The 16,040-nt window shown below is 39.3% G+C and overlaps 1 protein-coding gene across 10 annotated transcripts in view; it reads right to left on the bottom strand.

Annotated features, from left to right (window-relative positions):
• GON4L (gon-4 like) overlaps positions 1-16,040 on the bottom strand; it is a 79,481-nt gene that overhangs the window by 16,636 nt on the left and 46,805 nt on the right. For 7 of the 10 annotated variants that reach the window (XR_014054916.1, XM_081494193.1, XM_081494196.1 and 4 more), the window contains exons 13-19: positions 11,856-11,896; positions 11,146-11,249; positions 8,233-8,431; positions 7,509-7,595; positions 6,293-6,464; positions 4,509-4,653; positions 3,277-3,427 (exon numbers count right to left, since the gene is read on the bottom strand). Coding sequence is in view for 9 of the 10 variants with exons in the window: in XM_081494193.1 (XP_081350319.1) it covers positions 3,277-3,427; positions 4,509-4,653; positions 6,293-6,464; positions 7,509-7,595; positions 8,233-8,431; positions 11,146-11,249; positions 11,856-11,896 (899 nt within the window). In the remaining variant the exon portion in view is untranslated. The remainder of the gene's footprint in view (positions 1-3,276; positions 3,428-4,508; positions 4,654-6,292; positions 6,465-7,508; positions 7,596-8,232; positions 8,432-11,145; positions 11,250-11,855; positions 11,897-16,040) is intronic. The other 3 variants (XM_081494200.1, XM_081494201.1, XM_081494199.1) reach the window with 1 other exon arrangement.

Here is a 16,040-nt window from a genome sequence, read left to right as displayed (position 1 = left end):
AGTAGCAGCAAGTCCTGAAGCCTGTATGCCCTAGAGCCTGTGCTCCACAAGAGAAGCCACAGCAATGAGAAGCCTGTGTATAGCAACTAGAGTAGCCCCCACTCACCACAACCTAGAGCAAAGCTCACACAGCAACAAAGACCTAGCACAGAAAAATCAATTATAAAAGAGAACAAACAAACAAAAAGCAGGCAGATTAAACACATCCATTTGTCTCTGCTCCCTCTTGAAACCCCAGGAAAACAACAGATAGGAAATTTTTAGAGATAAAAGCCTGAAAGGAGAGATGAAAGAAAAGGTAAACGTAACAAAATCTTCAAAGCTAAAGAGCCGACAGATGAGTGGCAAGTGACACAGGACAATGAAGAAAGCCAAATACCATGTGGAGAAAAGGAAAGGGCCAACTAAACTGATGTCAAAGACAGGCAAAGGGATAAGGCAACAGATACCTCTAGAAGTGGAAGAATAAAAAACAGGTCAAGATAAGGAAGACAAGTTTTAAATTTGCTGAAGGGGCAGTGAGACCCTGAATGCTCCCTCTTATTTGATGTACCCAGGAGACAGCTTCTCACTCTACCCTGGCAGAAGCATGGTGGAAAGGACGTTCTCTAAACTGAGGCTGTCAGGCATACCAAGGACAGGTGTACAATGTTGGCCAAGTACACGTGAGAAAACTCTAGCCTCCTTCCTCTACTGCTTTCCCACAGGCCTCTGCCGCCGGCTATTAAAGAATATTCAATAAACAACAACAACAAAAGCTATTAGATATTATGACAGAAGAAATAAAGAACTCACCTCCGCAGAAGGGTTAGAAAAAAAAAAGATGAACTAATATCCCAGAAAATACAACAAGAAGACAGAGTGATGGAAGAAAAGAAAGACAAGATGAGAAGACTAGCCTGGGAGGTCTAACATCTGACCACTGAGCACCACAAAAGGAGACAACAGACCAAAAGAAGGGGAGGAAACCAGCAATGCAAAACTCAAGTACATTTCCCAAAACCGCAACCTATGAGTTTCCAAAGTAAAGTTTATCAAGTACCTGGCATAATTCATAAAACCAGACACAGAGTAAGGTGTATTATCATGAATTTTAAAACACTGGAGAAAAATGAAAAATCCTATGTACTTCTAGAGGAAGAGAAAAAAACACATCCCATATAAAGGTTCAAGAGTCAAAAGAACATCAACTTTCAAAAGAGCCAGTGCTAGAAACTAGAAAAAAATGGAGTCCTTAAATTGTTCTGACCAAATTGATTTTCAACCTAGAATGTTAAACCAACTGAAGTGGGAGAAAAGAACACAGACATATTTCACACTTTTAATTTTGAATAATTATAGTTTCATAGACAAGTCTTACGTACATTTGTTACAAAGTAACAATAGTTATATATAAAAACTAGGTATACAGCACAATAGCAAAACTAGGAAATTGCATTGGTCATGTCATGTCATGATACACCATGAGCACAAGCAATATAAATCTAAAAATTTTTTTCTCAAATATAGGATGTACTCCACTAAAACAAGGCCCAAAAATTGTGGGATTCAGAAATAAGAGGATCTGAACTTCCCTGGTGGTCCAGAGGTTAAGAATCCACCTGACAGTGCAGGGGACACAGGTTCAATCCCTACTCCTGGAATATTCCACATGCCGCAGGGCAACTAGTGCCAAGCAACACTGCCGAGCCCACATGCTAAAACTACTGAAGCCCGCATGGCCTGCAGTTCGTGACCTAAAACAAGAAAAGCCACTGAAATGAGAAGCCCACACACCACAACTGGAGGGTAGCCCCAACTCTGCACAACTAGAGAAAAACCTGTGAAGCAACAGAGAACCAGCACAGCCAAAAAATAAATAAAAATATTTTTAAACAAAGAAAGAAGAGGATCCAACACAAATAAGAGGTGAAATGAAACCCCAGGAAAATCGTGAAGAAAAAGCCAGAGAAGACATTAGTGCAGCAAGCCAAGACAGCAGCATGGGTAGAGTGGAGCAGGATCAGAGCACTCTGGGAAGGACTTCTTCAAGAAGATGAAGGTGACAGCAGAGAACCTAAAGTACCTGAACACGCTGAAAAGAGATTTATAAAACTTAAATAGACTTTAATGTTAAACTGGTAATAAATACATAAAACCAAGTCCCATTCACCCTCCAAAAATGCATCATTAACTCCAAGAGAAACAAAATATTCAGCAGGAAAAGCAAAGTAATCATGATACACTACATGGATCAGCTGTGAGTATTTTACATACTGCTTATAATATAAACTCTGGGAAAAAATCCAACTTACACTGTAATGTAACTGAGGTGAAGCAGTGAGTGTGTGGAGAGAACTGTCTTCATCTTTCATGGTTTCAGTTTAACAGAGAAGGCCTAAATCCAAAAAATCAAGTGGTGGCAATTCTAAGCATGCTACCTAGATCCTAGATATAGAGGTAAATGTACCATCCCTGCAGAAACCTTGCTTAGCAGGAAATAGGGAGAAAAACGATTGTTTTTCATGACACGATTCACAGAGATATTTCACTCTTTAGAGCAATGGTCCCCAACCTTTCTGGCACCAGGAACCAATTCTGTGGAAGGCAATTTTTCCACAGGATGGGGGCGGGGGACCCGTGGGATGGTTTTAGTATGATTCTCATGAGAAGCTGGCAACCGAGATCCTCCTGTGCCCGCAGTTCACAGTGGGGTTTGTGCTCCTTTGAGAATCTATGACCACCGCTGATGTGACAGGAGGTGGAGCTCAGGTGGTATGTGAGCAACGAAGAACAGCTGTAAATACAGATGAAGTTAGCTCTCTAGCCTGCCATTCACCTCCTGCTGTGCAGCCCAGTTCCTAACAGGCTATGGACCAGTATCAGTCTGTGGCCTGGGGACCCCTACTTTAAAGTATACTTTTTAACTTTGATATATTTATATCAAAGATATTTATCTAAGTATGAAGAATTAAGAAGGATATAAGTGAACTGTTGCCTACTCTGTGAAGAAGGTTTAGAGTGGGGAAAAAAAAATGAACAGCTAGAGGAAAATAAATTTGGTAAGTATTTTTACATTTGAACAATTTTATATTTAGCGGAAATATCCATAACAGGGGAAGAAGATGGTACTCCATAGTAAAATAATAGATAAATGTCCTTGGAAAGGAAAGAGGGCTAGTGTGCAGTTATGAGGGACTAGCATTAGGTAAAAGGCTATTCACTGAGACTGAGAAAAAGAAAAGGAATGGCTGCACTCAGCCAAGGTGCCCAATGGAGCATGCAGGAAGCACTTACTTTAATGATGTTGTCAGGAGCTCTGTTCATGTTGAGGTTCTTGATTCTCACTGTCAGCTGGTGGGCAGTCTTGCAAGTGAGAAGGTACTTGCTGATCAGAGGCTTGGGAAACTCCGTCCCTTCAAAGTGCTTCAGGCCTAAAGCTAACAAACTGAGAAGGGGGCAGTGACACTCAATCTTGCTTGACAGTCCATCCTGCTGAAAAGCCTCCCAGACAAACTCCACATTCTGCAATCTACTTCTTCTACATCTAAATCTTGTACACATTAATAGAAACTCAACAGAAAATTTCAGATAATTACTAAGTACTAAGAAGGACTATGAGAAAAAGACTCAATGAGGAGTTCCCATCAAGTGAGAAGAGGGAAAACCAAGCATAAATCACTAACAAACGTCACAACATGATGTGCTTTACAGTAATAATACAAACAAAGTTTGAGGGAAGGAGAATGGCCCTAATAAAACAAATATAAAACGAATATTGGAACCATGTTAGACATACTAAATCCACACCAACACTATCGCACAACATAACATACGCAATTACAGTTACCTGTGTACATATTTGCAGATGGCAGTGGGGAAATACACATCAAGAGCCAGCAAAGTGTTTATAACTTATCGAATAATCTCACTCTTGAGAATTTACCCAAAGAGATAAAAACTCAAGGAGTTTCAAAAGCACTGTGCACAAAGATCCTTGGTGAAGCCTCATTTAGAACAGCTAAACAAGAGAGGGAGGGAAAAGTGGCAAACAAAAGGACTATGATAGGGCCATTTACACTGCCTGAAAGGACAATATACAAAGACAAAAAAAATAAAGACAATGCTACAGCATGGAATGCAGAAAAAAAAGGTCAAGAATATATTAAGTTTAAAAAAAGCAAAACAAAATTATACTTAAATTGCCAATAGTTACATAAGAAATACAGAAGGAAAAATTGTGTAAGGGTTGTCAGGATAATGGATAAAAATGTTTTCCTTGAAAATTATCCACTAGCAGGATTATGAGGGCAGTTTTTACTATAAAAGACAAAAAACAACTTAAAATGTTTCCAAAACGTGTTTGTCATCCCCTAAAAAGAGCTGTATTTGGCACTGCTGGGACAGGCACGTGCTACAGACCTGTGTCCCTCTACACTGCTTTCCCCTGTGTCATTTGTGTCCATTCCTCATTATACAGGTCTTCTTGGTATATTTTGTGCTTTTCTCCCCACCCAGTAAATCCTTACTTGTCTTCCGCCTTGGTGAAGAAAATCTTATCCTGGGGATTCTTGGCCTTCAGAGAACACACTGGAAGTAACTCTGGATACATGAAAACCTTGCTTGTGGCTAGGATCCAAGCCACTTGCTTTGGCAAACAGGGCAATTTACAGGCTATAAGAAAAAAATTCATGATAAATGAAACTCCAGAACAAAAGAGGGCTTCACAAAAGCTTCTGAATGTATCTTGGCATTTAGAGAGAGATGACCCTACCTAACATGATACCCTTCCATACACATACCCCCTCCTTCCCAAAAGTCTCCACAATCATTCTCGGCCTAACATATACCTAAAACATAAAGTTAAAAATTGATTGTCTTTTTGTTTCCTGTGTGGAACACTTAACACACTAAACACTTATAAAGTACCAAGTAATACCTGGCAGATAGTGTATGCTCAAAAAAATTTTAACTCCTTCCCCCTTTAAATCCTTGAAAGAAAAGTGAGCTCCAACAATGCTTTCTTCCAGGATAAGATTCCAACTTCTTTAATCTCCCTCACAAATCTGGTATTCCAAATTTTTATTTGATTCTTACTTAACTTTCATTAAATTCTCCCAGATTCCTCCTGAGGTTGGGAACAAAAAAACCATAAAGAGGATGAGACAATTCAGTCTCATTCATTTCTATATTGCTGTCTAAGCCTCTCAATTCCAGGCATTTCTGTCTTTCCAGAGATAAATACCTCTAGAGGCATATTTCTGCTTATAGAAATGTTATTTTTTATTCCCAGAAGAAAAACACAGGACACTATACATGTAACTTATAACTGTGCATGCACACTCAGTTGCGTCCAACTCTTTGCAATCCTATCACTGTAGCCTGCCAGGGTCCTCTAATCAAGGGATTCTCCAATGCAATACTGGAATGGGTTGCCATTTCCCACTCCAGGAGATCTTCTCGACCCAGGGACTGAACCAGCATCTCCACTGGCAGGCTGATTCTTTACCACAGACCCACCTTCAAAGCCCAAGTTATAACTGTAGTCTGGTGTTAAGTTTTCATTACCAACATATAACTAAAAAAGTAGTCTGTGTCTGTCATATAAAGCCCTTAAATTCAACTATATTCTATTGAATTATAAGAGTCAGGGATTTAAAATCAAATCTAAAGACAAATCTGAATCCAGACCAAACCACAACTAATTTGCTAAACCAGGAATAAATCAGAAACAAATATTTGATTTAAGGGAATGGCAAATATTTACTTAAAAAATACTAAACCAATGAATGGTAGAAATCAAACCTGGAAATTTCTTTGAAATATTGAACAGGCAAATGTACAACATTTTTACTTTGTTCCTAACTCCCAAATCAACATAATTGGAGATACAACTATAATCATAGGAAATAAAATGATCTTAATGAAGAAGAGAGTAAAAACCTAATAAACACAACCTGACTTTACCACTTGACTTCCATGTTTATCTTGATACCAGTTTGTCTTGACCTGACTCCTAATATTTACCCTCATATCTATTTAAGTTCAATTATTAGCAATGAGTCCCACATCTCTACCTCCCACATCCCTGTCCTGTTCACTGACTCCATGCTCTACTTAAACCCAAGTATTATTACCTAGTTCTAGAATTTAGGTAATGAACACAAAAGAAGGATAAAACAGAGAAGGAAGAAATTACAAATACCCTGTCTCCTCCAACCCTAGGAAATTATACCTAGGAAATGATCTGTGGGGTAAGACAGCCACCTTGCACTGCAAGTAAAAACTTAAAGTGGACCCATCTGTTCCCTACCAGTCTTCTTGACAGTTTTACGAGGACTCCAGTCAACGCTGACATGTGTGCTGAAGTCTTCAATAAGCTGCATGGCTCCCATCAGGTTACACGGTTGGAACAAGGTCTGAAACTGGGGGTTGAACTGATGATGGAGGGCGATGGAGCTTTGAGCAAAGGTTCCTAGCTCTTTCTGGGAAAACAGAACACAAAGAACATCTAAGTTCCAGACCATTAATATCAGTAGCCCTTAGCCTCTGAGAGAAAACCAGTCTTTCCTACAACAGGATAAAAACAGATAAAAGTCATCATAAGGACTTTCATAATTAATGTTTTTTCATTAAGACTGCTCTTCTGCTGAGTCCTCAGATGTTTAGGCATCTATGATACATTAATTTGTTCCTGTTTTATTCTCTATCTCAGGCTTCCTCAGCCTTTTGGATGTATGTTCTAGCTCCCCAGCTGGAATTAAAATTCTCAAGAGTGAGAGCCATTACTCAAAAAAAATAATAATAATAATTGTTTGTTTGTTTCTCTGAATAACACCTAGAACAAAGTATTACTCATGATCCTCTGAACACAATAAGAGGGAAACATAATCTGCTAACTATCCAAGGAAGTTCTGACTATGAGACACCTCAGACTCCAGAGAGAATTACCCAAGAGGCAAAGAATATTGCTATTATTGCCCCAAAGTTCAGGTTTTAAGATGTGAATTTTCTTTGGCCATTTCCTGCTGCTCACGGGATCTTATTTAGCTCCCCAATAAGGGAATGAACCTGAGCCCCAAGAGTGAAAGCAACAAATCCTACACCACTGGACCACCAAGGAATTCCCAAAAATTTGAAATTAAGAGCCCTTCCTCCAAAATATTTCAGAATGCCACAAGCAAAATTAATTTTATATGTAAAACACTGATATCAAGCTTAATAAATAATGAATTCAATAAAAAGGAGAGAAGTACAAAAGCCTAAGATGGGTGGATCTACAGGTAAGGAAGAGCACCCAATAAAAAGGTAAGAGGAACAGTTATAGACAATTGAATACACTCTCTGTCCTTTCATGGGAAGCAATAACTTATGTTTTTACAGCAAACACAGGAAGCCGTATGAATATCTACCAATACAAACAGGAGAAAAGAATAAATGTAGCTTATGATGAGTCAACATCTGTGAGAAATGACTTCCTAACTAACTGAATATACAATTCTTTAGATTAGGGATATCTGAAACCTTACAAGAAATATCCTGGTGGTACTGGCCTCCGAACTGAGACTGGGGTTGGAACTGGCGAGAAGGTGAATTTGCGTCAAGAGCTGAACATGCTGGGAAGGGAAAGAAAATAATACAGTGTGACATGTGATGATGTTATCATCTCAGAAACCCAGAAGACCAATGTCAAACACAAGACTTCATCAAACACATTTCACTTTCTAGAAAGACAATGAGAACAACACAGTTATCTCAGTAGGAATTTTTTTCTCAGATATGCTCTACTTCAGCAAAATGTCAGAATCAAAGGAAGTTTAACCTCAAACCAGAGCAACTGAGATTAGAACGAACAAAAACTACTCTGGCATAACACTGTTCAATTCAGAAGGGATTACTAACGATTCTTGGAAATCTTACAGCATTCTTTTTCATTTATTTTTTAGGCTATGCTGTGCAGCATGCGGGATCTTAGTTCCGAACCAGAGATCGAATTTGTGCCCCCTGAATTGGAAGCCTGGAGTCTTAACCACTAGACCACCAGCGAAGTCCTCTTACATGCATTCTTATCTGAGCCATAAAGACACAAACATGATGACTTTTCAAGGCCCTGACTGATGTGAAGATGCTGTGGTCCTGTGGTTTCGATGGTTACCAAGACACCTATTTCTGACTTTCACAAGCTGCTACTTTTTGGCTTCATCTCAAAAGATGAAGATGATCCAATATTAACGTTACCAAGAAGAGTCTTACCTGCTGCATCTGCTGCTGGAGCCTCTTCCTCTGCACTGGGTCTAGAATCAGAGTCTGATGAACTTTCTCCCTCTGGGGCTTAACCCTCTCTACGTCCTGCTGCTGTTTGGCTGAAGATTTCTTCATCTTCAGCTGTTCAAGTAGCTCCTTCACAGTGCGATGTTGCTCATTGAGTAAGTTGGCCAGTGGTTCCTCAAACCTATCCCCCCACAGGGAGATGACTGGATTTGAACATTTCCATGGGTCCAAAACACATCCAGTTCCTTCCTACCATGGGCTAATAAGCCAGTCTGAGCAACTTCCATATACTGCTAATCCTCAAGTCTCATTTTAGCCAATATGCAAACTCCTAGCCTACCCAAATCTTCTCCCAAAGTAGATTCAGATAAGATGGTTCTGAATCGTCCCCTACCCATTCGTCTACAATCAGTACTCTAAGTAATATACTAATGAAGGTGAAATTAAACTAAAATCTAAACATAAGGTAATATCTGGATAACAAAGCAGCCAAGGAACTAATGGGAACCTATGATTTTCGCATCACACTGACAGTTACATTAATCTGGGCCTTATTCTTAACAGTGATATAGAATCTTCCCAAAGCACATCTGTTCTCTAATCTAGCTGTTGTTACTCCCACCTCAGGTTCAGTTTCTCCTGTTCTCCAGCTCCTATCCATTCAGGTTGCCTTGACTTCTTTCTTAAAAACTCAAAGACTTTCTAGCTTGGAGTAGAAAAGGCATAATTAAAATATATGGTGCCTACATGCATGCTAAGTCAATTCAGTCCTGTCTGACTCTTTGTGACCCTATAGACTGTAGCCCACAAGGCTCCTCTATCCATGGGATTTCTCAGGCAAGAATACTAGAGTGGGTTGCCATTTCCTAACTCCAGGGGCTCTTCCTGAAACATGGATTGAACCCACGTTTCTTGCGTCTCCTGCACTGGCTGGCAGTTTCTTTACCCCTAGTGCCACCTGGGAAGCCCTAAAACACCTGGCAGTTTAGATAAATAGTGAGAAGGTGGTTCAAGCATTACCCTACCAAGCATTAGCCCTCTAAATAAATTCCTCCTCCAAGCTTTCTATCGCTACCCTCTCACCCCCACCTCCTGAGAGAGAGAGACTCTGTTGGGGGCTGAAGTAAGAATCCAAATGCTAGTTCCGAGGGAGAGACAGAAGAACACTCAAGCTTCTATTCTATGAAACCACGATACAACCTGCTCAAGCAGCTATGGCCAGCAGGTTATTGTAATTCAATAAATCCTCTAGATTGTAGCAATAGCTAAATGATAAATTTTTTTTTTCAATAGCCTCTGAGGATAAAAATTATGTTTCCTTTTACAGTATTTACTGCAAGTATGAGCAGGCACAGGGTGAAAATCTAAAGAATGAGACTGTCCTCCGTACAGTTTTATTGAGAACTGAAAACTCTGGATTATCTGCATAACTAGCAGAGGAACAGAAGGACAGAAGCAGGAAAAAAGCTAGATAATGAAAAAGAGCCTGCACCTGATTTTAGTAAGAATTACTTGGATGGACATTTAATAAGGGGAGCACAGTTAATGTACTTTCCATGTGATATTTTATTTAGTCAAATATTAAGCTAGGTTTGCATTCCCAGCTGAAAAAAATCAGCAGCAGCCCAAGCAGAGCAACTGAATATCAGAAGGTAACTGAACTGGAATAAGAATTTCTAAGTAGTTATGTAATTCTCAAATTTTAAAAGTTCATACACAGAGGTGACTAGTGGAAATGAAATATGTTTACTGATCAAATCCCGTGATAAAAAGTGCTCAGGTTTTATTCTGCTACACTAGAATTTTTTTCTATGAAATGTTGGGAGAAGTGGGTCAAAATATAGACTCTAAGATATCTTGAAAATGTTCTCCAAAAAAAAGAGGTAAATATGTAAGGTGACAGAAGTATTAATTAACTTCATTGGGGAAATCTTTCTGCAAATGATATGTATATCAAATCATCACACTGTGCACTTTCAATGCTTTACAACCTTATTTGCCAATTATAACTAAACGAACCTAGGGGGGAAAAGGAACTCTTGAGAATTCTTTTGTGGTTATATTATGGTATTTAATGTAATGGATAATGGCTGATACTTCTGACTTTTACGCATTGGTTAGTATACCTTGTCTTTTTCACTAAATCGCGTGTTACCTGAAGGTCTAGCTTTCAGATGGATCCAGAGCTCTCTAGTTAAACCACAGGACTAATGAAAGGCTATGAGTCCTTGAGTTTTGCTTTGTTCCATTAACGGCACAAACCATACCCTGACATCTAGCCAGGACCTAATGATAGTATGCTGCTACTCAGAATGGATAACAATAAAGTACAGATGAAATCTGCAAACTCATCACAAATATAGGGGGAAAAATGAAAGTCTCTACTTTCTGGGTGGGACAACAGAAGTGTTAATTCATGTGAAGAGGACAGTAAACATATTTGAGACGCCAGGACATTACTGCACGTGCTTCATGGTTTGCTCAATTAATGCCCTGGAGACTAACAAAGGTTCACTAACTTTTACTAGATGTTAACAGCAAACAGAAGAACAAAAGGGACATAGTGGATATTACACTTTGGGGTAGCTTCTGTGGCTGGCCATGCAGAGTCCTACACACCTCCCCAGTACCACTCACCTGGAGAAGCTTCTATGGATGCCAGCTACTGCTTTTTCTCCCTTCCCAAACAGATACAGCTTGGTCTAGAGCTGCACTGCCCCATTAGAAGGAGAATTATTCACTTCACACCCAGCACCACCAATGGGGCTCAGCATCCTTATAACAGTAACAGCAGGTAGTCAGGGATGGGAAATTGTTAACCAAAACTTCTCAAAACTCCCTCTCAGACATACACTTTTCCTCTACTCTAGGTCTCAAGGTCTTTGGTTAGCCTACCGTAAGGCTTGAGGGGTGTTAAAGTTAGGCCGAGGCTCAGCTACACGTTCCTCCTCTTCTGGGCCATCATCTTCCATGTTGGAGAATCCCATCTCATCTTGAAACTGAGGGTAAAGGAAAAGAAGGATTTTCCTGGGGAATGGGAATGTAAAAGTCACTTCAGCAGTGACAAGGGAAAATGAAGACTAGTTTACAGGACTTTAATAATGCTGGCACACAGAAAGAGCTTGCATTGGACTCTCTCTCACTTCTGGGCTCACACAGTTCTGCACATGGAACAGTCTTGATGTCAGAAAAAGTTTCTCAGTCTGTCACCTTGTAGTGGTAAAGACACACCACAGATAACTCAAAATGATCAGATTATCTTCCAAGAGAGAAATATATGAGAAAGGGAATTATCTGTGCTCAGAATAATCTAAAATTAGTTTGCAATCTTTAAGGATGTACCATGTGATAGTTGAAGAGGCTATCTAAAAGCTTAAGGAAAACTTTACTAAGATATGGATAATCAAAGTTTATTAGTTACCAAATTCTCCTGTCATTATATTCTCTCTTGGGTGGACTAAAAGGAGAATGGGTTGGTCAGACCACCGTTCTGGAGAGAGGGGCCCTGAGAGCAAAGGACAGTGCTTGCTGAAGAATCCAGAGTTCTTTAGTATAGAATCCAGAGCTTTAGTATCCAGAGTTCTCATTCAAAGATCATTACTCACAGTTTCAAACAGCTCTTCCATCAGTTCATTCACTTCCTTTTCTGCAAAAAAGCCAAACAGTATGTCGTTGCCACATGTTTATTTCATTTTGCAATACAGGGAATTCCAAGAAAACAAAGAAAATTTTTTCAGCAAGGCTTTTGACAAAATCTTCATATGTATTAATATCCACCATTCACTCATTCATTTAAAAACATTTATTGAACAACTAAATGTCTTAATCTCTGTTCTAGATGCTCAGATGACAGAAACTTACTCTCATGAAGCTTAAAATCTAGTGAGAAAACAAACAAAAACGTAAGCTAGATGATTTTATAATGAGATAAATTCATAGTCTGTTGGCCTATCCTACTGAATGGAATCAAGAGAGAAGTCTCCAGTAGCGTGTCAAAGGACTCTATCGTTGGGCCTGAAATATTCAGTAATCCTATCCACAACCTAAAACACCCAGAAAACACACTTATCAAATCTGCAAATAATATAAAGCTAAAAGGGATCACCAGACCAACAGATGACAGATTCAGAGTTCTAATTTTCTCAAATTAATTGGATGAAATATAATGGGATAAATTTAAAGTCTTACAGTTAGGATTTTGAAAAATCAGTTTCTTAAGTGCACAAAAAGATCAATATGACACAATGGCTCCAAAACAATGCTTGTGACCAAGAAGGCAAGCATATCACCAAATCACAGCAGAGTGTGATCATCACTATAAAAGCCCTTTTCAAGAGGGCATTAAAAAAATAAAATCCAAATGTTGGTGAGGATGTGCAGCGACTGGAACTCTAAAAACAATGTACAAGGAAAGACACTTTGAAAAAAGGTCCGGCAATTTCACAGAAAACTAAGTATACATCTACTTTATGACCAATGATTCCTCCCATAGACAGCTGACCCAAAAGATACAAAACATTTGTCCACAAAACTTTTAAAGAAAGGTCAGAGCTATCTTTATTCAAGATAGCCAGAAATTAGAAAGAACCCAGGTGTCCATCAATACCTGGGGATTGATGACAAATAAACAAATTGGTACATTTATACACTAGAATCCTACTCAGCGATAAAAAGGAAGGAAATTAGGTAATACAAGCAATATTCACGAATCTCAGAAACATCATGCAGAGTGAAACATGCTTTACATAACAGAACACATACTATGATTCCATTTACATGAAGTTTTAAAAGAGGCAAATCTAATCTATGATACAAGAAAATAGAACAGTGGTTTCACCAGGGAGGATGATGTGCGGGCTGATCTGGAGGGGACAAGTAGGTACTTTTTGGGGTGATGAATCTCTATCTTCTTAGGGGTTGAGTACATCCCCCTAACAAAGAGGCACGGTAAACCTCACTGAATGGTACACTAAAGATTTCTATACTACAGTGTGTATACATTTACCTAAAAAGAAAATCTGTAAACAATACTGGGTTCTAATCAATGATATGCATGCTGAAATGTTCAGATATCCAGAACTCACTATGAAATGCTTAAAAAAAAACAAACAAGGATTAAGAGAAATAGATGGAGAGCTGCATAATTAAGTTAATATACGAAAACTTAACTGCAGAAGCTGCTGCTGCTACTGCTAAGTCGCTTCAGTTGTGCCCGACTCTGTGCAACCCCATAGACAGCAGCCCACCAGGCTCCGCCGTCCCTGGGATTCTCCAGGCAAGAACACTGGAGTGGGTTGCCATTTCCTTCTCCAATGCACAAAAGTGAAAAGTGAAAGTGAAGTCACTCATGGGTGCGTGTGTGTGTGCTAAGTCGCTTCAGTTGTGTCCAACTCTTTGCGACCCTATGGACTGTAGCCCATCAGGCTCCTCTGTCCATCAGATTCTCCAGGCAAGAATACTATACTGGGTTGCCATGTCCTCTTCCTGGGGATCTTCCCAACCCAGGGACTGAACCCCATCTCCTGAAACTCCTGCACTGCAGATAGATTCTTTACTGCTGAGCCACCGGGGAAGCCCAGGTATATGGGTGTCCACATGTTTGAAAAGTTTCATACAAACATGTAATGTGGGAGAAATTTTCTTAAAAATAAAGGCTAATATCCACAGGAAGGTAACTTGGGTGTTGAAGTGTGGGAAGTCTGACATTTGGAGAGCTGAAGAAACTTGGTATGTTTAGTAAAGAAACAATGTAGGGAAAGAAACATACTACACTATGCACACTTGGCAGTAAGTTACAATTTTTAGGAACAAAGGGAAAACAGAGAAATAGAAAAGATTCAGGTTTAGTACGGAAAATGTTAATTGAGGAGGTGTTCAAGAGCAGGACACACCATCTGCAGAATTGATGAACTCCCTGTCACCAGACGTTCCCAAACAGATTGAAAGGTCACATCAGAGAAGCTATGAACAAATGCTTAAGTGGGAGGAAAATATACATAATCACAGAAGCATTCCAGATTCTGTGATTCTAAGTTTCTTTATTTTTAAATTTTTATCATCCACATAAGATAAGTCCTCTTAAAAGGACTGTAATTAAACGTGATAACGTGAGACAACAAGGGGTAGAAACCAAATTAAAATTCTATCCCAGTTTTTACTTATGATCACAGAACACTATGACTAGAAAGGAGGACCCTCCATTCAGGCATCCCAGAAAAGTCTACTCTTCGGCAAATACTGTCGGCACTGTGCAAAACACTTGCTCAAAGGCAATAAATAATACAAAAATCATGAGAAACTCACAGTCTGGCGGAGGAGACAAGATATAAATAAGCAATTATGAGAGAGATAAGCATTAAAAAGGACATATAAAATCATATGGAATACAAAGCAAGAAAATCAATCCTCAATGAGGAGGATCTCACTGAGAAATTACAGTTGACTCTTAAATGACATGGAATTGAACTACATGGGTCCACTTATATGCAAAGTTTTTTCAATAAATTTATTGGAAAAATGAAAGGGGGTGTGCAACAATTTGAAAAAACTCTCAGACAAACCACAGTCTAGAATATAAAACATTTAAGAGAAAGTTAGGTATGTCATGAATGCATAAACTATATGTAGATACTAGTCTACTTTATCATTAACTATCATTAAAATATATACAAATCTACTCTAAAAGTTAAAATTTATCAAAATTTATGCAAATGCAGGCCACACAAAGTGCCACTCAGAGAAATACAAATATAAAGATTCAGTATGAAATTATAACTGCATAAAATTAACTGTGGCATATACTGTACTTCCGGAGAAGGCAATGGCACCCCACTCCAGTACTCTTGCCTGGAAAATCCCATGGACGGAGGAGCCTGGTAGGCTGCAGTCCATGGGGTCGAGAAGAGCCGGACACGAGTGAGCGACTTCACTTTCACTTTTCCCTTTCATGCACTGGAGAAGGAAATGGCAATCCACTCCAGTATTCTTGCCTGGAGAATCCCAGGGACGGTGGAGCCTGATGGGCTGCCGTCTATGGGGTCGCACAGAGTCGGACATGACTGAAGCGACTTAGCAGCAGCAGCATACTGTACTTCTGCAATAATTTCATAGTTACCACCTGCTGCTAGCTGAAGTGCAGAAACACAGTCATGACATTACAAGAAAACGCTCAAGTGCCTGATATGTACCAGAGACTGTGGTCTACAGCTGCAATTTCCCACCATTTCGAGATAAATGAAGCCAGTATAAGGACTACTGTAAAAAAGAAAAGGAAATTCATGAAGCCATAGCTGCAGCTATGCCAGCAGGTACAAAAACCTTGTGCTTTTTGGAAAATACCTTTTTATCTCATATTGAAAACGCAGCTTTTATGTGAGTGCAGGATTGCTATAAGAAAGGCATACCTATCTACTATGATTTGAGAAAAAGCAAAGTCATTATATAACAATTCAAAGCAAAAGGAAGGTGAAGGATCTGAGGCTAGAGAATTTAATGCCAACGAAGGATGGATTGGTAATTTTAGAAAGAGGTTTGGCTTAAAAACTGTCAAGATAACAGGAGAAGCAGCCTCTGCTCATGCAGAGGCAGCAGGCAAGTTCCCAGATGGCATTAAGAAAATCACTGAGAAGGAATACCTGCCTGAACAGGTTTTTATGCAGATGAAAATGCCCTAACCTGGAAGAGGGAAAAAAAAAAAAAGCCACAAAGGACGTTAACTCGTTAAGTTAACTCCTAAGAAAGAAAAGCAAACACCAGGATTTAAGGCAGGACGGGAGAGGCTAAGTCTACTG

The sequence above is a fragment of the Giraffa tippelskirchi genome, chromosome 5 (genome assembly GCF_054371585.1).
Source record: "Giraffa tippelskirchi isolate mGirTip1 chromosome 5, T2T-mGirTip1v1.2.pri, whole genome shotgun sequence".
Taxonomy (NCBI): domain Eukaryota; kingdom Metazoa; phylum Chordata; class Mammalia; order Artiodactyla; family Giraffidae; genus Giraffa; species Giraffa tippelskirchi.
This window is presented reverse-complemented; position numbering and strand designations above follow the sequence as displayed.